The sequence below is a fragment of the Elephas maximus genome, chromosome 9 (assembly GCF_024166365.1).
Source record: "Elephas maximus indicus isolate mEleMax1 chromosome 9, mEleMax1 primary haplotype, whole genome shotgun sequence".
NCBI classification, from domain to species: Eukaryota; Metazoa; Chordata; class Mammalia; order Proboscidea; family Elephantidae; genus Elephas; species Elephas maximus.
This window is the reverse complement of record NC_064827.1, coordinates 4,955,280-4,975,933: the sequence shown is the minus strand read 5'-3', so window position 1 is coordinate 4,975,933 and position 20,654 is coordinate 4,955,280. Positions and strand designations below refer to the sequence as shown.

At 56.6% G+C, this 20,654-nt stretch overlaps 1 protein-coding gene across 3 annotated transcripts in view; it reads left to right on the top strand.

The window, feature by feature from the left end:
- ADAMTSL2 (ADAMTS like 2) overlaps positions 1–20,654 on the top strand; it is a 38,359-nt gene that overhangs the window by 7,589 nt on the left and 10,116 nt on the right. For all 3 annotated transcript variants that reach the window (XM_049896005.1, XM_049896004.1, XM_049896003.1), the window contains exons 8-12: positions 2,877–2,957; positions 5,655–5,830; positions 13,716–14,064; positions 15,441–15,813; positions 19,674–19,771. In XM_049896005.1, the coding sequence (XP_049751962.1) occupies positions 2,877–2,957; positions 5,655–5,830; positions 13,716–14,064; positions 15,441–15,813; positions 19,674–19,771 (1,077 nt within the window). The remainder of the gene's footprint in view (positions 1–2,876; positions 2,958–5,654; positions 5,831–13,715; positions 14,065–15,440; positions 15,814–19,673; positions 19,772–20,654) is intronic.

Here is a 20,654-nt window from a genome sequence, read left to right as displayed (position 1 = left end):
CTGTGTTCTGGAGGTTGAGGAAACAGCCTCCTCACGCCACTCCCCTCAGATCAGGGATGACTGTGGGGCTGGCGACCTTGAGGCGGTCCCAGGGGCGTGTGGAGAACTGGGGCTGGGGCTAGACACCAGGCCAGAGTGTTGGAGAGGGTGGGGGTGGGCTGGGACTTAGGGGTGGGTGTGCCCCACCCAGGAGGGACAGGCGCTGGGGAAGGGAGGTGTGTATCTTTAATGGAAGACCTGTGGTGGAGCAGCGGACAAGGCTGTCAGACAAGGGTGGGGGCCTCAGTGCGGGAGGGGCCTGAGCAGGGGCAGATTATCCAATAGGCAAGGTAAGCCCAAGCTTTCCTTGCTTACTGGGTTAGGGATTGTAAATTTAAAGAGGCTTTGATTCTGTAGGGGTTGGGAGAGAGACAGATGCCAGGCAGACCTAGAAGCAGAGTCTTTGATGTGGTGAGAAAATGTGAAATTGCTCACCATGGATGATCTGGTAAGCAAGGTAAGCGCGGTGTTTACCTTGCCTGTTGGCTAATCCACTCCAGGGCCTGAGCACAGGCATCTTGCAACCCCTCTCTCCCTTGCTGGGGTGGCCCAGGGACACAGAAGAGTCCAGTTCAGACAGTACCTCTTTTCTGAGCACCTACTATGTGCCAGGTCCTCCGGGAACTCTCATTTTGGGGAAGGGGCTGGTTGTGTGTGGGTACTGAGCCACATCTGCACGAGTTAACGTGTTCACCCCTCCAGGTATCTCCAAGAGGCAGGTGTTCCTATCTCTGCTGTGCAGATGGGAATAGGCAGAGAGGTTAAGTAACTAGTCTAAGGCCACACAGCAGAAGAGGAAGCCTGGCTCTTGGGGCTGTGGTCCTAAGCACTGAGCCCACTTGCTCCCTGATACACCTGTGCTTGCTAACCATAGGGCGGGCCCATACCAGCCCAAGAGAGCCAATTACTAAATGCTCAGGAGTCTTGGGAGCTAGTTGTTAAATAGACATGATTAAAAATTAAAGTGTATAACCCTACGTTTTAGATAATATTAAACACAAAGATCATAAATCCCCAAAGTCATCATTTCCCAATTGTTTTACCTCTCTGCTCCATAACTCTAGGCTCTAGAGGTTGTGCCTGTATGATGGAAATGGTGTATACCAGGCATTACTGCCGCATGCCCCTGCCCAGCTCCACATTCAGGGACATCAGTAGCTTGAAATCGAATTAGCCATGTTGGGAACGTTTACACCACAGAAATTGGCCAGCGCTTCAAATCAGCGTCCCACTCCCACCCTGAGGCAATTATTAAACATTACCAGATACCAGCACGCCACTGGCTGTGAGGGACAAAGTCAGCATCTTCAGGTGGGCAGGGGGGCGGGGCGGCTAGGGAGAGGCAGAGAGCTTACCCGGAAGAAGTGGTCTCCAGCACTTCTCAAACGGGAACCAGTGAAATAAGCGTCAACCCCGGCGGAACCCTCTAAGAGCCTCTTCTCACCACTCTCCACCATCGAAGACTTTTATATCCTTCTAGGGCTTTTTCTAGGAAGCAGTGGTGGGTCAGTGGTAGAATTCTCATTTTCCACATGGGAGACCCAGGTTCCCTTCCCCGCCAGTGCACCTCACGTGCAGTCACGGCCTATCTGTCTCTGGAAGCTTACATGTTGCTGCGGTGCTCAGCAGGTTTCGGTGGAACTTCCAGACTGAGGTGGACTAGAACAAAGGCCTGGCGACCTACTTCTGATAATCAGCCAGTGAGACCCCTGTGGATGATAACGGTCAGACCTGGGGTAGCCTAGGACCAGGCAGCTGTTCGTTCTGTTGTCCTGCCACCCCCGTCTGTGGACTGCTATTCTTCTGTCCTCAGACACCCGAAGACCCCTGCTTCCTTTTTAGCTCAGAGCACTCTGTGGCTGCCTTCCCACTCAATGAGGGGCTTCGATGACAGGCCCTGGGCCGACTGACCTGGCCCGCATGAAGACCTCAGCCTGGTGCTCAGGAAGGGCTTAACGGTAGTCGCCAGATCCTACGCGCACACTTACCCTTGAACATTCTCACCCACACCTTTGAAAGCAGCAAACCTTTAAAACCAGTGTGGTGGTGTGACATGGAAGAGTTACAAAAAAATAATAATAATCAGAATGTGCTTGGTGGCCGGCGCCATGCTATGCAGAAGCCTCCCACCCTGACCCTGGAATAGGAGCTGTTACTCCTGAGTTTCAGACAAAGAAACAGGCCTGAGGGCTCCCTCGACTTGTCAGAGGCCACCCTCGAGGTCAGTGGCAGAGAAGACTCGAGTTCGTTTGACTCCAGTGTCTTTAAAGCCCCTGTGACAGGAGGGGAAGTCATTCAGCGGTACCAAAGTTAACCCACTCAGCTGCTAACTGAAAGGTTGGGGGTTTGAGTTCACCCAGAGGTGCCTCAGAATAAAGAACTGGCAATCAGCTTCCAAAAAACCAGCCGCTGAAAACCCTGTGGAACACAGTTCTACTCTGACACACACGGGGTCGTCATTACTCTGAGTTGGCAACTGGTTTGGGTTGTGGGTAGTGGGGGGGCAGGTAATGATGAGCGTCATGGATGAGGACCATGGCGGAAAATGGTAGCGGGGTCCCAGGCAAACCCAGGTGCGTGCCTGGTCTGGGAGGAGCAGCCTCTCCATCAGCACAGGGCGTCTGGTGGGGCCGTGAACTTCCTGCTCAGGCAGAGGTTGGCTGTGTGGGGGTGGGCGGGCCTGCCCTGGGAGCCCCACCCCCTGCAAACCAGGTGCCTTTCCTTAGAGGCAGTGTGGCTCTGGGCCCCACCCTTCCACGGTGCCGCTCTGGCCGTGGGCTTTGCTGCAGCCAGAGACAGGCCAGTTGCCAGCTGCTCACTGCTGTCCCTTTCCCCAGGCTACTCTCTGGTGACACACATCCCAGCCGGCGCCAGAGACATCCAGATTGTGGAGCGGAAGAAGTCCGCTGACGTCCTGGGTGCGTAAGACGGGCTGGGCACTGCTCTGCTGGAGCTTTTGGTTTTGCGTGGGGGCGAAATGTGCAGGTGGAGAGGGGGACACTTGCCCTGGGGATGGGCCTGCAGCCATGGCTCCTGGAGCCAGAACTTGGCCCAGGGGTGGGTGGGGGCAAAGGAGGTCAAGGGAAAGCAGATTTCACCCCCATGTGAGGAAGGACCTTGACCCAGAGCTGTCTGCCAAAGGAAGAGGTTGTGATGGCAGGTGGTGAGTTCCCTGTCACTAAAGCCCCTGGCACAGCAAAAGCAGAGGGTGTGGGAGGTGGGGTCCCTGGCCTGGGTGGGAGGGGTGAGGCAGTCCAGCGCGGGCCCAAGGTCTTGAGCAACCGAGCAGCAGAGGTGGATTCAGGCAGGAGCCTGGGGGCTCTGAGCCAGCTCTTGCCGCTCCAAGTTCGGTGGGCGGGTGGACCTCCGTGGGGGGCCACACTGAGGCTTCAGGAGTCAGCTGCATGACTGTGAGCCCTGTCTTGGTGGCTTGTGAATCTGGGGTGTAGGACCTCATGGACCTGCGACTGCAGCTCAGGAGGGGCCTGTGGCCCACTGGGCGTGGCAGGAGGGTGTGACACCTGGGAGCCACTCTGCATGCGGCCACACTGCTCCAGGGCAGAAGTCTTCTGGAAGGTGGAAGCCAGCATGATGTCCTCCCTGACCTCAGACTGGGACTCCAGGCTGCATAGGGAAGCTGTTCTCTGAGGCCATCACAGCCCCCAGCCCCACATTTTACATAGCACAGAACTCTGCCTGCCTTGCCTCCCAGGATCTCAGGGCGACTCTGAGGGCCATGCCTGGTGGCAGGAAAAGCCCATCCCTCTAAGGGACCTGGGGGAGCAGAGAAGTTTTGCTAAAGGTCAGGCTAGACCCTGCCTCCACCCTCCCCTGCCCCTACCCAGAGCCCATGGTGTGAGCAGAGCACCTCACCCCAAACTCCAGCTCCCCCATACCCAGCAGACCCATACTCAGGCCCCTGCCCCGGCACCCTGGAGGCTGCTCCAGGCCAAGCATGGGGAGCACTGTGCAACGCCAGGCCCCTGGCCAGCCCGGTTGCTCTGTCACTGGGTAAGTGCTGGGGCCAGGAAACGCCGTGTTCCCAGCGCTGGCTCCAGCGCGCTCATTCTTGAAACAGGCGCGTGGAAATACCAAGCACAGCCTCGCTCACTGGGGAAGCCGCAGGAAGGAAGGTCATTACCGTCAGGAAGCAGGGTTTGGACTCGGGCCGGCCTTCGCCCTGTGTGGATACCTGGAGCTTGGTGCGGCCGCCCCGCCTGCCACAGCCCCTTGCATGGAATTCGGTTGTCTTGTTTGCGTTATTCTTTGACGTCAGTATGTCCAGGGCATTTTTCAGGCAGACACGGCCTGCTGGCTTTGTCTGTTTGATAGTAAATTAATTGCACCAGGCTCCCTGCTCATGTTGCCTCAGGAGCTTTGGAAGCTGAAATCTGCTTTTCCCGCAGGCCAGTTCCTGGAACTGGCTTTGAGGACGCCCTTTGGAAGACAGACTGTCCCCGAGTGCTGATTTTGCTCCTCCCATCCCCTGCCCTGGCTCTCCACAGTCCTGGGGAGGACAAGTCCCCTGCTCCGAGACGCCCAGGAACAGTGGGGGTCAGGGCTGCTGGGGGTCTGCGAACACTTTCCTGCTGTCCTGAGCCTTCATTCGGCCCCAGGGTGCCCGTCCTGCCGGGATACTCTGCTCCAAGTGCCCCCCTGCCTACGGGGGTGGGGCACGACTGGGAATGTGCCCTGGGCTGCCCTCCCAGTTGATTGCCTCAAGTCTGGGCGAATGGACTGCCGGGGGTGGTTAGTGTGTTTGTGCCAACACAGGCAGAAAAGGGATCGTGCCTAGCAAGAGCACAGAGCCAGCCAGCTAGGGAGGGTCCCTAGGAGGGCCTGGTGGGGCCTCTGGCACAGCCATGCCAGGGCCGTAGCGTCCTCAGTGTGGCTGCTGGCTGGGGCTTGCCTGTCCCCTCCTCATTGCCCAGGGGCAGGCTGGGGTGTGACAGGCCGAGGGTCACACAGTGAGCTGATAGCAGAGCCAGGCTGGACACCCAGTTCCGAATGTGGCAGACACCTGTCCTGTACCTGGAAGACACCTGTCCCCTACCTGGCAGACACCTGTCCCCTACCTGGTAGACACCTGTCCTATACCTGGCAACACCTGTCCTGTACCTGGCAGATATCTGTCTTGTACCTGGCAGACCCCAGTCCTGTACCTGGCAAACTCGTGTTGCATGATGCATACCTGCCTGGCAGACACTTGTCCAGTGTGGCCTCCCTGGCCACTGCATTTCCCAGGCCAGCCTTCGCTGCTGGCCCTGCCCTGGCTCATCCTCCTGTGGCCCCTCGGCTCCTTCAAAGGCAGCTGAGTAACAGGACCCAGGGGCCCTGGCCAGCTATTTGTGGTCGTCTAGACAAGTCCTTGTTGGTTATTTTTGGTTGACAGGGAACTGCCTTCCCTCTCCCAGATTTCACTGGCCAGGGCCATGTGTTGGACACAGACAGTGCCCGACTTCCCCATGATGCAGGCTCCCTGTGCTCTGGGGCATTAGGGGAGGGCTGGGATGGGGGCAGGGGAGGCAGAGTTCTGAGTGTGGAACCGGCCCCTCCTCGCCGCCCGCCTCCCTCCAGCTGGCCTGGCCTCATGACCGGCGCCTTTGCCCTGTCAGCTCTTGCAGACGAAGCCGGCTACTATTTCTTCAATGGCAACTACAAAGTTGACAGCCCCAAGAACTTCAACATCGCCGGCACCGTGGTCAAGTACCGGCGGCCCATGGACATCTATGAGACCGGCATCGAGTACATCGTGGCCCAGGGGCCCACCAACCAGGGCCTGAACGTCATGGTGCGTGGGCTGCGGGCTGGGGGCTGGGGGCCCACCAACCAGGGCCCGAACGTCATGGTGCACGGGCTGCAGTCTGGGGGACCAGGGGCCCACCAACCAGGGTCTGAACGTCATGGTGCGTGGGGTGCAGGCTGGGGGACCAGGGACCCACAAACCAGGGCCTGAACGTCATGGTGTGTGGGCTGCGGGCTGGGGGACCAGGCTGCCGCTGGTACCACACAGCCAGGCTGCTGGTCTTGGGACTCATTGTTCATTCACTCCTTTACTTGTCACTCTTTCATTCACTCCCTCATTCATTCACGCAGCTTTTAATTCATCCACTTAGCGTTTCATTTACTCATTAACCCATGCATTCTTTCTGCCACCACCCACTCACCCAAAGACCCACTCTCTCACATAAGTATTCATTCATTCATTCACTCATTCACTCACTTACTCACTCACTCACCCGGCACTGCTGTGAGAACTGCTGAGTGTATCCTGTGCTGACCTGTTCCTTGCCCACCAGCACCTCTGTGAGGAGCTAACGATAGGACAGGAGGCTTATCTAGGCCTCAGGGATATGAGACCCACTCCACAGTGGGGGTTATGCCCCACAGAGTTCCCTCCTGGCCCATGGACACCGTGGCATTCTGCCAATCCTCAATGCTGGGGACCAGGGCAGGCCTGGCCCTCCCCCTGTGCTCAGGACCCCTGGGTGTGGGGCTCCGGGTGTGAGCTGTGGGCGAAGAGCTTGGGCCTGCTGTGCCCAGCATGCTATGAGTGTTCCACCACGGATAGTGTCCTGAAGGGAAGGCCATTGCCCCCACCTGAAAACTATTAGAGACTGGGTGACATAGAGACAGGCGGGCTGGCATTCTTTGCAGCCTACTGGTTTCCTAAGACACAGAGGCCGAGGAAGTACAGCCAGGATAGGGGTTGCCAGCGGAGCAGCTTTGATGTCCAAACCCCACTGTAGCGGTTGTTAGTGCCCTCACTTTACAGAGGGTGGAACTTGGGCACAGAGTGGGTAGTGACCCGCACAAAGTCACAGGATTGTAGGCGGCACCACTGGGCTTTGAACCCAGGTCTGTCTGATGCCAGAGCGGCTGTTTGTGCAACTGCTGTGCTGGTGAGGCCTCCACCCCGGGACGCTACTCCCACCTCCCCACTCTGCCTCCTGGCTGAAGGCCTCCCCTGGTGAAGCCAGAATCTAGTGGGGCCACTTATTTCTAGGCCTTTGCCTGCCTGGCCTTCCCTTGGAGCTACCCACTGAGGCAGACGGCCACCAGCTCTGCCTCCCGGCCAGAGGAGCAGGTCGTAGGTCAGGCTCCGCAGGAAACGCTCTGAGGTAGAGGTCTGTGTGCAGGAGGGCTTGTGGAGGGGGCTCAGGGACGATGCCGTGGGGGAGTGAGGGAGACAGGAGTGGACAGAGGGAGGCAGTGAGCTCGATGCAGGTGTGACAGAGCCTCAGCTGACCCCACAGTGAGAGCTATCTCCACGTGAGGCAGGGGACACTGACTATCATGGGCTGCGGTTGCCCCCCAGGGAAAGGGCATGTCCTGGGGAGGCACAGCTCCTGTTGGCTGAAGGAAATCCCTGGGGATGGACCCAGCTGTGAACTGTCAACTGCAACGCTCCCAACAGCTGGAGAAATAACTGCCTTTTCCTAAAGGTGACACCTGAGGGCATGCCGCAGCACCCACTACAGTCCACCCCTTGGCTGCTTGGGCCCACTTGCTCTGCATAATGAGTTTGCCTCGTCAGGCAACAGCTCCTCTAGGGTTCTGGTTGGTTTCTTCTCCCAGGAAGCTTTACAGGAGGATGGTGAACGGGATGAACCGCAGCTGACCTGGGGGCTGCAGCTGGTCAGGGGGCCGTAGCTGGTTGGGGGGGCCGTAGCTGGTTGGGGACTGCAGCTGTCCTGGGGGCTGCAGCTGGTCAGGGGGCTCCAGCTGGTCTGGGGTCTGCAGCTGGTCTGGGGTCTACAGCTGGTTGGGGGACTGAGGCTGGCGCTCATATCCCCTCCTTATACGTGCTAGGTTCCTCATACCCTCACCTAGTACCTCTGCTAGTCTAGGCAGCTTATGTGGCGGGGCGACCCAGACCCTCTTCCCTGAGGAGTCTGAGTTCCTGGTCTCCATGCCCTTTACTGCTCTTATTCAGGTGCCATCAAACTGGGCAGGGGGATATTTAGAGATGTCCCAGTGGATCAGCTGGGTACCAGATACAGTCTTTGCTGTCCCTGGGGTCAAACTCTTGTTTATTAGGGTCAGTAACCCCCGCCAGGATAGTGACTCCTTTCCTTGCCTGCTGATCTCTTGGTACAAGGGGCCCAAACAGACTGGGTGGCAGCCATGGCTTACAATTTAACGAAACTTGCTGTGTCTCCTTGCCCAACCGTCCTCTTTCTGGGAATCAGGACCTCTAGACCCCCAGATCCCAGTACTACAGGGATGGGAAGCACAAAATTCCCAAGTGGGTCACTGGGAATGGTAGTCGCTGTACCATCCATCTCTTTGTTCCCAGATCCACATATTCTACCTATTAGGTACATAACCCTTCCCCCTCAAAACAAAACAAAACAAAACTCTTTGCTGTCGAGTAGATTCTGACTCATAGCAACCCTTTAGGACAGAGTAGAACTTCCCCATAGGGTTTCCAAGGAGTGGCTGGTGGATTCAAACTGCTGACATTTTGGTTAGCAGTTGAGCTCTTAACCACTGCGCCACCAGGGCTCTGTTTGGGGACATAGCACCATATAATTCTCATTGATTTCGGGTGTGTATTGCATCCAGGATGTCCCAAGGTACCATCTTCACAGGGTGCTATTGCCTCTGAGCTGGCACGTTGGGTTCACCTTCCACTGCTCTACCAGGTTGGCTGTTTTCTGAGGGATGCAGTATGTTAGGACCAGTGAGTCCATATCCTGTGCCCACTGTGGCACCTCTTTGGCTATAAAGTGGGTTCTTTGGTCCAGTGCAATGCCATGTGGTACCCTGACTCAACGTATCATATACTCTGTGAGACCTTGTTTCTTGGGGCTGGCTGATCTCTGTGGCAGGAAAGGCAAAACCACACTCAGAATAAGGTTGATCACTTCCGTTCCAGGATGGAAGGGGCCCAGTGTAATCAGCTTGCCACCAAGTGGCTGAGAGGTCCTCTTGAGGGATGGTGCTGTATCAGGGGCCCGTTGTGGGTCTCAGTTGCCTCATGCTGGACTTTCAGTAGTGCGAGCGGCCTTGGTGAGTGAGAGCTCACGCTATTGGGTCCATGTGTGTCTTCCGTCCCTGTCACCACAGCCCACTGGGCCATCATCAGGGTGACTGATGCCAGGTACTGGCTTATGTCAACTGGCAAAGCCATTCTATCTACTACTTGGCTGTTTAGGGCATGCCTAGAGGTTGGTGGTTCGAACCTACCTAGAGGCACCACAGAAGAAAGACCTGGTGATTTGTTTCCGAAAGATTACAGCCAAGAGAATCTTATGAAGCATTTCTACTCTGTAACCCGTGGGGTCACCATGAGTTAGAATTGACTTGATGGCAACTGGATTTCAGTATATGGGTGGGAGCAATATTCCCAAATGTAGAATATGCTGTCTTTGGGATTCTTCTTCATGCTGGGTCGGGGGGGGGGGGTATGAGATGCAATAATTTGCCCTTTACTTTCAAAGGGATATCCTGGTATGCCCCAGACTACTGGACCCTGAAGATTTCACTGACATGGGGGCCATGGAATCTTCATGGGGTTGATCCATAATCGTCTGCGGTGCTCATGTTTCACCACGGCCTCCAGCGTACTTTGCCACCTCTTGCTCATCTGATCTGATTGACAGATGTCATCAATATACAGGACCGATGTAATGTTCTGCAGAGTGGTCCAAGCCCTTTAGTGGTGTCTTTTGACAGGGGGTGGGAGAGCTAGGACAGGTCAAACCTTTAAGTGTATACTGTTGTCCAGCCCATGCGAATGAAAATTGCTTCTGGTCCTTCTTCCTGACAGGGACAGAAAAGAACGTATTTGTCAGCTCAGTGGCTGCTGGTGATCAATTTGAGTCCATGTTAGTCTGCTGTAGCAAAGGCACCTTACGTGTCACAAAGCTGCTTGGGACTGTTGCGTGGTTGAGTTTGTAGCAGTTCACTGTCATCCTCCTGGGTCTGTCTTGTCTTTGTAGGGGCCAAACTGTTGAATTAAATAGGGGATAGGTGTTATGAATGGTTAAGCATTTGGCTACTAACCGAAAGGTTGGCAGCTCAAACCCACCCAGAAGCGCCTCGGAAGAAAAGCCTGGTGATCTTCTTCCACAAGGCTACAGCTTTGAGAACCCCATGGTGCACAGTTCTCCTGCCTTCAGTCAGAATCCACGGTACAGCAACTGGAAGAAGATGGGATCACCTGCCCTGCACCCTTCAGGTCTTCAAGATTGACATTAACCTCTGTCTCTCTGCCATTTCCCCCAGGATTCAATATTGTTTTTGATTTACTGTTTGGGGTGGGGGGGGTCAGGTTCAGAGGGTGTCTTTTGGCCTTCTCCACTGTAATAGCTCTCACCCCACAGGCCAAGGAGCCAATGTGGGGGTTCTGCCAACTGCCACTTGTACATTTGGGGACTGGAGAATGACTACTGGGGGAGCCTGTGAGCCAGGCCTGAGCCACACGTGCAGTTGCTGCTCGTCCTCCACGTCCCCTCTCTCTAACGGGGCAAGGATGATTTTTGGGCCCCCATTTGTCAATGGCAGCCTGGGGCCTGGCTCCAACAGCCTTCACAATGTCTACCCGTTTCTCTAGTGTGCATTTAACTGGGTAAAAGGTGGCACACCCTCTGGGGGAGAAACTGGTGCAGTCAGTACCATGTATACTTGCTGTGGGCCCTTCTTCCTGGCAACGTGGCTTCCCTCCATCAATGGATTCTGGGTCCGAACTGGCACAGGAGTAAAACCAGACAAGGAGTTGAGACTTTTCCTGGGGTGACTGCCCTCAACGTCCTCATCACCCACCCTGGTTTGTTTTGATTGTATAGATTGAGCGATGCCTTGTCTGGGCCCATCTATCTTATCCCTATTAACTGTGTCCAGGTCTCTGTAGGTCAGCTCTCACCCACCACTTCAACCTGGCTGCTTATTACAATAATTGAACCCACCTTGCTGCTGATTACTGCCACCTGACCTTATCATGTAAGACTCCTGTCACCCCCTCTGCTATCAGGCAGTCCACTTCAGCAGCAGCACCTCCTGCCATCAGCCCTGGCTTGCAGTGGACACCCCACACTGTCCCTCCAAGTGCCACCTCACCGCTGCGTTTCCCGCTACTCCTGTGGATAGAATGTCACCAGGCCTAGTGCAGAAAATAGTCACCTGCTGGGTTTCCCAGCCTTGGCTCACCCTCCCACCATCTGCCATGGCAGTGCCAGCATTTACCCTGGCCACCGCCTTCTCCAAGCTTCCAAGAACCATCCTAGCAGTGTGCAAGCGAGAGTTCTCTGCCCCTTCCTCAAGGAGGGGGATGTGCTAGCCTTTTGCAGAGGGCAGTGGGCCACTTTTTCAGCCCTGAAGTTTCAGGGGAACCTGAGACTTCATGTTTTCCAGCACGTTGGCTCCACAGCCCAAGCCTCAGGGTCCCGCTCTTCCTGGTCCGGCCCTGGTCTTGGGGTAGCAGACGGAGCAGAGTTGAGCCCTCCACCTCCTCTAGTTCTCTGAGACTCTTACACTGAAGCCTTGGGTCTGACGCTGGGCTGTTCCGACCCCTGGCTGCAGGGCAGGAGGCTATTTTCCTGTGCTATTTTTATGGAGGAGGACTTCGGGCTTAGACTTACACCGGCTGATTGTTTAAACAAAAACCCAGTCGCTGTGGTGTCAGCCCTGACTCCTGGCAACCCCATGTGCATCAGAATATAACTGTGTTTCACAGGGATTTAAATGGATCTTTCCGAAGTAGGTCTCTGGTCCTTTCTTCCCAGGCACCTCTGGGTGGACTTGAACCTCCAACCTTTCAGTTAGCAGCCCAGTGCTCAACTGTTTGTACCACCTACAGTTCAATTGATCACCCGTTGCTGAGTCGATTCCGATTCATAGTTACCCTGTAGGACGGAGTAGAACTGCCCCATCGGGTTTCCGAGGCTGGACATCTTTCCGGAAGCAGACGGCCACGTCTTTCTCCTGTGGGGCGGCCGGTGGATTTGAATCGTCGACCTTGGGTTAGCAACTGAGCCTTTAACCACCGTGCCCTATTCACCCTCAGCCTTTCATTGTCATTCTCCAAAGTATTGGGTTCTGTAAACAGAAACACAAACCCTTAGCCTTCATGTCGATTCCAACTCTATAGGACACTGTAGAGCTACCTCATAGGGCTTCCAAGGCTGTGCTCTTTCTGGAAGCAGGCTGCCACACCTTTCTTCCTTGGAGCGGTTCATAGGTTAGCAGCTGAGTGCTTAACCACTGTACCACCAGGGATCCTTGGATTCCACGGTCCCTTATAATTTTGTAACCCCCACCCCATCCCCAGCCAACTCTCAAGCACTTGAGCTGTATGCGCCAACCAGTGCTTCTTCAGCTGGTATCCCACCCCGTTCACCCCCAGGAGCAGTTTAGCAGTTGAATCGGTCAATCCCAGCCCGTCTCAACGCTCCACCCCCGCCCCGGGGGACGGGGTTCTCCTTGCTGCTGGCTGCTGGGCGATCCTGCTCCCAAATCCCGTTTTAGAGTCTGCTTCCTCAGGCCTCCTCGGACCCCCACTTCTTTAGGTTGAGGTCACTGGGAAGAGACCTGGAGATGGGGGTTGGCTGCTACGGGTTTGTTGGGGTGCCCACGAGCATCACTCGGCGGCGGGGAGAGCGGGAGGCAGGAAGGGCAGAGGGAGGAGTCGGGCCTGTGAGGTGCAGCAGTGGCCCCAGCCCATCCCACAGGGAGCTCCAGAGCTGCCCGTTGCTGGTTGCCGCCCAGTTGGCTCAGACTCACAGCGGCCTCACGTAATAACAGAACTAATATTGCCCGGTCCTGCACCATCTTCGTCATTGCTAGGTCTGAGTCCGTCATTGCAGCCTCTGTGTCAGTCCATCTCTTTGAAGGTCTCCCTCTTTTATGCTGACCCTCTACCAAGCACGATGTCCTTCTCCAGTAATGGGTCCTTTCTGATGGTATGTCCAAAATAAGCAAGACAGAGTCTCGCCATCCTCACTTCTAAGGAGCATTCTGGCTGTATTTCCTCTAAGACTGAGCTGAGTTGTTCCAAATTGAGACCAGGGACTAAGCCTTGCACTCCTATATCAGCAGGTGGTGAGGATGAAGGGGGGCTGGGGCTTCGTCCACCCTGGCAAGGAGGAGAGCTGTTATTTAGAATTGCTGGCACATGGCAGTAGAAAAAAGCAGATGAGCTTTTAGTCGGCTCTATTATTTTTTTTTTTTTATTAGTTTTAAAAAGGAGCCCTGGTGGCTTGGTGGTTAAGTGCTTGGCTGCTAACCAAAAGGTCTGTAGTTCAAACCCACCAGCTGCACTACCAGAGAAAGAGCTGGCCATCTGCTCCCATAAAGTTGACAGCCTAGCAAATCCTTTGGGACAGTTCTGTCACACGTGGTCACCATGAGTTGGAATCAACTCCACAGCAATGGGTTTATTATTATTATTATTTTTTTGTTTATTATTTTTAAAAACTTCTCTATATACAGTGCACTCCTTATTGCCTGCACCCATGGGGACTCTCCCACCCCTCCCTTGGTGCCATTCTGTTCCCCAACATCTGATGCGGGCTGCCGGGGCAGCTCCCTGGGAGGGCTCAGCTGCGCCCACTGCAGGTAACACCTGGCAGCCCTGTCCTGCCGGGCTGTGAGCGCGCCCCACAGCATCCTCTCCAGGCTGGGGCTGGCCTGGGTCTCGGGGTGGGGTCCCACTTGCTCCCCTTCCTCCCCAGGTGTGGAACCAGAATGGCAGGAGCCCTTCCATCACTTTTGAGTACACGTTGCTGCAGCCGCCACTTGCTCACCGCCTGCAGCCTGTCTACTACAGCTTCTCCCAGCCGGCCTCCGAGAGCGCCGAGAGCCAGGAGCTGGGCGGCACCACCCTGCTGGGTTTCGTGCGTCACAATGGCTCCCTGTACAGCCGGGCCTCCATGGAGCGGCTGGGCCTGGACCACCGGCTGTTCGGCCCTCCAGGGCCGGAGCTCGAGCTGGGCCTGGGCAAGGGCCCAGAGACCAACGAGGTGTGCAAACAGGCCAGCGGCGGGGCCTGCGAGGGCCCCCCCGGGGGCAAGGGCTTCCGAGGTAACCAGGAGGGGGTGGGCCAGGGTGGGCAAAGACTGGGGCCCACGGGGCAGGGGCTTCCTACGGAGGGGCTTTGGGGAGGGTCCTCAGCCCCATCCTGTCTGGAGAAGCGGTCAGTAAGAGGTGCAGCCATTTACGTGTTCTCCTTACACACATCCTTGGAGGGAGGTGTGGTTGTCCCATTTGACAGATGGGAAGACAGAGGCTTAGGCAGCAGAGGCCGTGCCCCCAAGTCTCACAGTTCTTCCTGGAGGAGGTGGAGCTCAAGGCCAGGCAGTCAGACCCCACAGCCTTCACTCAGGCGAGCACCTGGCCTGTGCTGGGCTTGGGTACAACAGTGGGCACAGCAACGCACACGGGCATGGAGTCCAGCAGGGGAGACAGACAGGCAGACGAGGTGTGGCCCAGGAAAACAGGGAGCCGAGTGGGTGCACAGATGACGGTAGTGGGAAGGCTTCTTGGAGAGGGTGGGTTCCAGCCTGAGGACTACATGGGTGGGGGCAGGGAGTGGAAGGAGAGGAAGGTGGAGACCTGAGGATGGGCTCGGGGGTGCAGGCAGGCTCCGGGGGAGGCTGTTGGAGATACCTCCGGAGACCCAGGTGGGTTAACGAGGAGTTCAAGTCCCCGAGAGAGGCACTGGGAATCAGACTTGCTCCTGAGGGCGGGGCCTGTGGAAGGGGCCAGGTAGGGGCGGGGTCGATCAGGTGTGCTTGGATCATCTCACTTGACAGAAGACTCCAAGACCCTCAGAGTCCCTATTAGAACCGTCAGGGGCGGTATCCTGTGGCTGCTGTGACCAATGACCACGGATTGGGGGGGGCTTCCAACAACAGACATTTATTCTCCCCCAGCTCTGGAGGTGTGCGCAGGGCCCCACTCCCACCAAAGGCTCTAGAGGAGGATGCTTCCTGGTCCCTTCCAGCTTCTGGTGGCCCCAGGCCTTCCTTGGCTTGTGGCTGCATCTCTCCCCTTCTGCTCCATCTGCTCGTGGTGTCTCCTCTTCTTCTGTGCCCTCTTCTTGGAGTGATACCAGTCACCCATCCTAAATCCAGGACCATCTCATCTTAGGTGCTCGACTGGTTATATCTGCAGAAACCCTATTTCCAAATAAGGCCACATTCTGAAGTTCCAGGTGGACATGAATTTTTTGGGACACTATTCAACCAGATTCCCCTCTACGAGGGGCTGTCCAGGGTGGCTTGCTTGCCTTCAGTGACGGGGCACTCACTCCATCATCTTGACCAAATTGTGCCCTGTGGAGCCTCCTAGTTCAGCTTCCTAGTTTCGGACCCCATCACTCTGAGTCCCTCCCCTGGACCGCCCTTGTGCCCAGCATGGGGAACGCTGGAGGTTGACCGCCTGTCTCCCTCCTGCAGACGGCAACGCCACTGGAACAGCCTTCACAGGGGACAAGGATGACCAAGAAGGCGATGGCCACTTCACCTCCCAGGAGCTCCTCTCGGTCAACGCCATCTCCGACCAGCTCCAGGGCACAGGCTCGGACTCGAAGGAGCTTACCCTCAATGAGACTGTCAACAGCATCTTTGCACAGGGCGCCCCGAGAAGCCCTCCGACTGAGAGCCTCTATGTGGATTATGAGGAGAACGAGGGCACAACTGCTTACCTGCTCAATGGCTCCTACCTGGAGCTGAGCAGTGACAGGGTCACCAACATCTCCTCTGAAGCCCCGTTCTCCAACGTCAGCGCCAGCCTCCCCAACTCTGCCGGGAATCGGACCCACAAGGCCAGGTAGGAGGTGCTTCCTACTGCTACCTGGGCCTGAGGTCCAGGTCGATGGGCTGTGGAAGGTGCTCAGGCTCAGGTGTAGTGAGGCCTCACCTACAGTGGGGTCTGCTGGAAGGACCAGGGTCACTGGAGGCAATGGGAGAGGGCCCCCACCTGCAGCCCCCAGATCTAAGCAGGTCTGAGGCCTGGCTCTGGATGGGCCTGAGACCAGGAGCCTCCTTGGGTTGGGGCCAGCTGGGTGGGATTGGCCCCAGACCTGTGACTGTCCTTACTGAAGGACAATTCCTGGTGACAAGCCTCCTGGGCAAAGGGTGGCCACCCTCACCAAGGGTGTCCTCATTGCCAGGGTCCCGTGCTTTCCTCCAATGCTGTGTGGGCAGTGAAGCTGGTGAAATGGATGTGGCCAGGCCAGGCTTGGCAGCAACTGGGAGTGGATGGGGACTGGAGGGAGACAGGCCCACAAGACTCCTTGACTTTAAACAGGAGAAATGAGTGGGTATTGGGCTCTAGGGCCTGGGCCGGGAGCGCAGAGACGGTCCCCTTGGGAGGCTCCTGAATGGGTCTAACGGAGATTTGGGGTTTACTCCTGAGGTGATGTGTTTGGGGTGACTCTTATACCTGCCCTGGGGAACAAAAGCAGGGGCACCACAGGGGGCCTGGGCCCGGGACTCTCTGTGCACCCTCCCCTTTTCTCAAACTGTTTTCTGAGCTCCCTACCCCACCCCCAACCCCCGCCTCAGGGGATACCTGGAATAGTGGGGCAGAGAGGCATTTCTGAACACTCTAGGTAGAAGTCTCCCTCTGCAAATGTGGGCAGAGTGGGGCACCTGGAGCCTTGTATGGGGCCAGGTCAGGGCTCCTCTCTGAATATGTTATCAGGGTGGGACAGAGGCTGCCATGGAATTTGGCTGCAGGCGTGGGAAATGCTGGCGGCTGTGTGGGCAGCGGGGGGCGGGGGACGGGGGAGCAGCAGGGCACTTGGGTTTCAACCCCAGCTCTGCCACCACCTCACTGCGTCACAGACATGCCACTTAGGCCCTCACTGGGCCTCAGTTTCTCCATCTCTCACATGAGGGGGTTGTCAGATGGCAGCCACAGGGCCCGCCAGCTCAGGTACTCAGGGATTCCAAGGGCACTTTCAACGGCTTATGCCAACACTTTAGAGTCCAGTTCCTGTCCCAGTAGAATCTTACCCCGCCCCCTCAGGCCCTCAGGGTCGTTGTATTGGATCTCCAGAGCCCCTCTGGGGGCATAGGAATCAATAAGCTAGATTGTCAGTCCTCAGAAAGCTCCAGGTGGCAGCCCCCCAGCCGGCATCCATCAAAGCAGGAACCGAGTGGGACAAAGATGGTCTGGAGAGAGAGGGCTGAGGAGGCCGGGAAACGACCCCGCCAAAATAGCCACGTCCTGGCAGAGTTGTCCAAACACAGGAAGTCGCGTCTGCTTGAAGAGAAGGCGAAATCAAAGGGGCGCCCAGAAGAGAAAGGCTATTTTCATCTTCTCAGGAAAGCTTCAAACACTCAGGGGAGGGGGGCGGCCACCACCAGACCAGACACTGAGACCAGCGCCTCTGCGAGGCCCCCTCAGAGGCCTGGGGGCAAAGAAAAGGATGCTTTCTGGTTGGTTTATAAACAAACACAGACACCTCCGAGCTTCTGAGAGGGGCTGGAGAGGCCTGCTTCCTGATAGGCAGCTGGCTCAAGGTCCTCGGGAGCTTTGGTTTGGAGCACCCAGAGGCTTCTTGGCCGTCACAAACCGGGGTCTAGTAGAGGGCAGCAGGGTCTCCCTTCCAGACAGAGACTGGTGGCTCAGCAACTTTCTGGTGTTTCACTTCACTTCTTGGTGCCGATTCCAAGAGCAGGACGTGCCAGGCGTTGCATTGTTGTGCAAATATGTGCAGGTTTTCTTAGGAGCTGCATACAATCCTGCCCTTGCTGGCTAAGGGTAGTATGTGGGCAGCTTCTCCCCTGCCCTTGTTGGTGAAGGGTGGTGCGTAGGCAGCCTCTCCATAGATACCTTTTGCGCTTGAAATCCAGGGGGTTATTTTGAACAGGGCCGTGCTCTCTCTCTTGAGTCAGGAGTGAGTCACGCTGCCTGCTGGCACGAGCAAGCGAGGCATGTGTAATTAGATAAAGATGGCGGCCTCTCCACGGGTGGGGGTGGTGGGATCCTTGCATCTCTTTGTTCTTGGGGACAATTTAGAACTGTTGAAAGGCAGGGTGAGGGACCCAGTCAGCACAGTTGAGTGTTTTCTGAATCAAGCAAGTCCTAAAATTTGTCTTCTATTCTGCCTCCCCTCAGAGACCTTACTCTGGGGAGCTGGGAGTCTAAGTGGACCTCACTGGTGCAACTCTCTGGTTTCCACAGATCCTTTGTTCTTACATGACAGGGTGTTGGACCCCTCCCCCATTTTAAAGTGTCTTCTCATTTTTTTTTTTTTTTTCCTCATTTTTTAAGGAGAGGGGAGAGGAGACCTTCCCCCTCCCCACCCTCAGACCTGTGAAGGTCCTGTGAAACCTCCAGGCCACGGGGATCCCAGCAGGCTCTGGAGAGATCAGCATACCACACCTCTCTCCTCTCCCTTTGCTTCAGGGAGCCATTGGATAGAGGTGGATACTCCCTGGGTGCTCAGAGAGGGACACGCCTTCAGGGTAAAGCTCATAGCTGAAGGGGGGCTTCTCCTGGGACTTTGAAGCCAATCCCAGGAAATGCAAGGGAAGGTCCCACCCCCTTGTGAAATTCCACAAGCCTGGAAAAATTAACAAATGCTAAGCTCCCAGCATCACCCAAAGCAATGTCTTTATCACAGAATCAACTAGAAAGCCTTTTAAATATCTGTCCAGTGACCCCATCCAAGTCCAAATTCCCTTCCCACTTCTGCTGGCCACGGAAGTGAGATAAGCTCCCGAGGCGAGAACCTGTGGATCTCCCCAAATTCCAACCCCGGGAAGAGGGTTAGCCCAAGACCATCTTCAGCCAGTCCCACAGCGCCCAGGAAGGAGGTGGGGATCCCCCAGCCCACTGCAGTGGTCCAGGTCTAAAATGGAAGTTGAGGCTGGACTCACTGCTGTCTTTGGGCCAGGGCACCACCCCTTCCCCTGGCTTAAGCTTGGGTGCCCCGTGCTGGTGTGGCTCGCGGACACCCCGTGTTACAGGAGGTGCTGCCCCCTCCTCCTCCCTGCTGAGTTTAAAACCTGGTCCCGAGGCTGGGCCTCGCGCACACACACCAGTTCACAGACGTAAGCAGGCCTAACAATAGCTGGACTCGGCCGCCCAAGGGCTGTCCAAGAATAATAGCTGGTCATTGGCCGGAACCCAGTCGTGTCTGTGCAGCCAGTGGCAGACCTGAGCTGAGATGTGGCCAGAGGTGTCTGGAGGGGCCGGGCCACCCAGTCTGCAGCTGAGCTGTTGGTCATTGGAGGTTGAATGGCTAGTGTCCCCATCCAAACAGGATCCACTACAGGGGCAAACAATGTTGGCACATTCTCAACATATGGACGCCTCTGAGGGCTTTTCTCAGGTGGAGGAGGGACCCACTAGCTGAGTCGGGAAGGACGTGTGTGTGTGTGTGGAGCAAGTAGGATGCTGGTAAGGCCCAAATCCTCACTCACGTGGCAGAGCTACTGCAGCCCCACAGCTGGATTATTGAGATGGAAAAAAAACAAACATCTGTTCCACCCTGAAGTATGCCTGTTTGTGGGGGCCTCACCTCATTCTTGTTATCTCACATGGTGGGGGCTCGGCTGGGGGCCCAGGCCAGGCATGCTGTTAAATAAAACCACAGCTGCCTCCTCAATGAGCAAACACCCGCTGATCAACCCTCCCTCCGGGCACTTGCCTCTGTCTCTCACCACCATCTTCAGGACCAGGCCCAAGGCGCGCAAGCAAGGTGTGAGTCCGGCGGACATGTACCGGTGGAAGCTGTCATCTCATGAGCCCTGCAGTGCCACCTGCACCACAGGTACGGTCCTGGGGAGGCCGTGCCATATGACTGTCAGACAGAGGCCCCTGGTCCTGACAGACATGCTGGACCAAGGTGATGTCCAGGCCTCCAGGGGTTACCAGGCCCCCAAACTCCTTTGTCTGTGTGGTTCACATCACATCTCATTGGAACAAACTTCCTTTTGGTTAAAAACAAGAAATCTCAGGCCGTGGGGTTTTGCTATTATTTACTGGCAAACAGAGCCAGGGGAGTAGGCCCTGTGGTCCGTGACTGAGGGACTCCGTCACATTATAGGACCTCATCAGTGGCGCCTGGACAGACAGACATACGTGGTTAGGATTTGAACCCAGGTCTGTCTGCCCGCATGGCTGGCCTCAGCCACTGGAGACCCTGGCCAAGTCGCCCCCAGGGCTGGAGCTGCCTCACCACCAGGGCTGTGGCTGCATTTGCCACCCGCTCCAGCCCCCAACATGGACAGTGCTGCCAGGTGTCCTGCCAGTGGTGTCACTAGGGGGGTGCGGGGGGTGTGAGCTGCACCCCGACACTGTCAAAGGGGGTGACGGCAAAATGACCCCAGGGTCTGTGGTCGTGGCAGTGGCAGCGGGCAGGCTGGTGCCGTCGGCAGAGGGGCCGCCCAGGTAGTGGTGTCACTAGGATTGGTGTGCCCCACTGTCCAGTGCGGTAACTTGTCACCCCCCCCACCCAGTCACCCGCCAGTCAGGATGGGGCGCTGGCCACGGGTGGGAGAGGAGGGTCTCCATCCTGGCCAACGGGAGACGGGAGGTGCTTAGGGGGCAGGGCCGGAAGGGGTGGGGCCTCTCCACCCACCAGTAGTGTTTGTGTACCAGCCAGCTCCCTCACTTGTGGGTGGGTGTGTGTGTGTGTGAGAGACCACCATGAG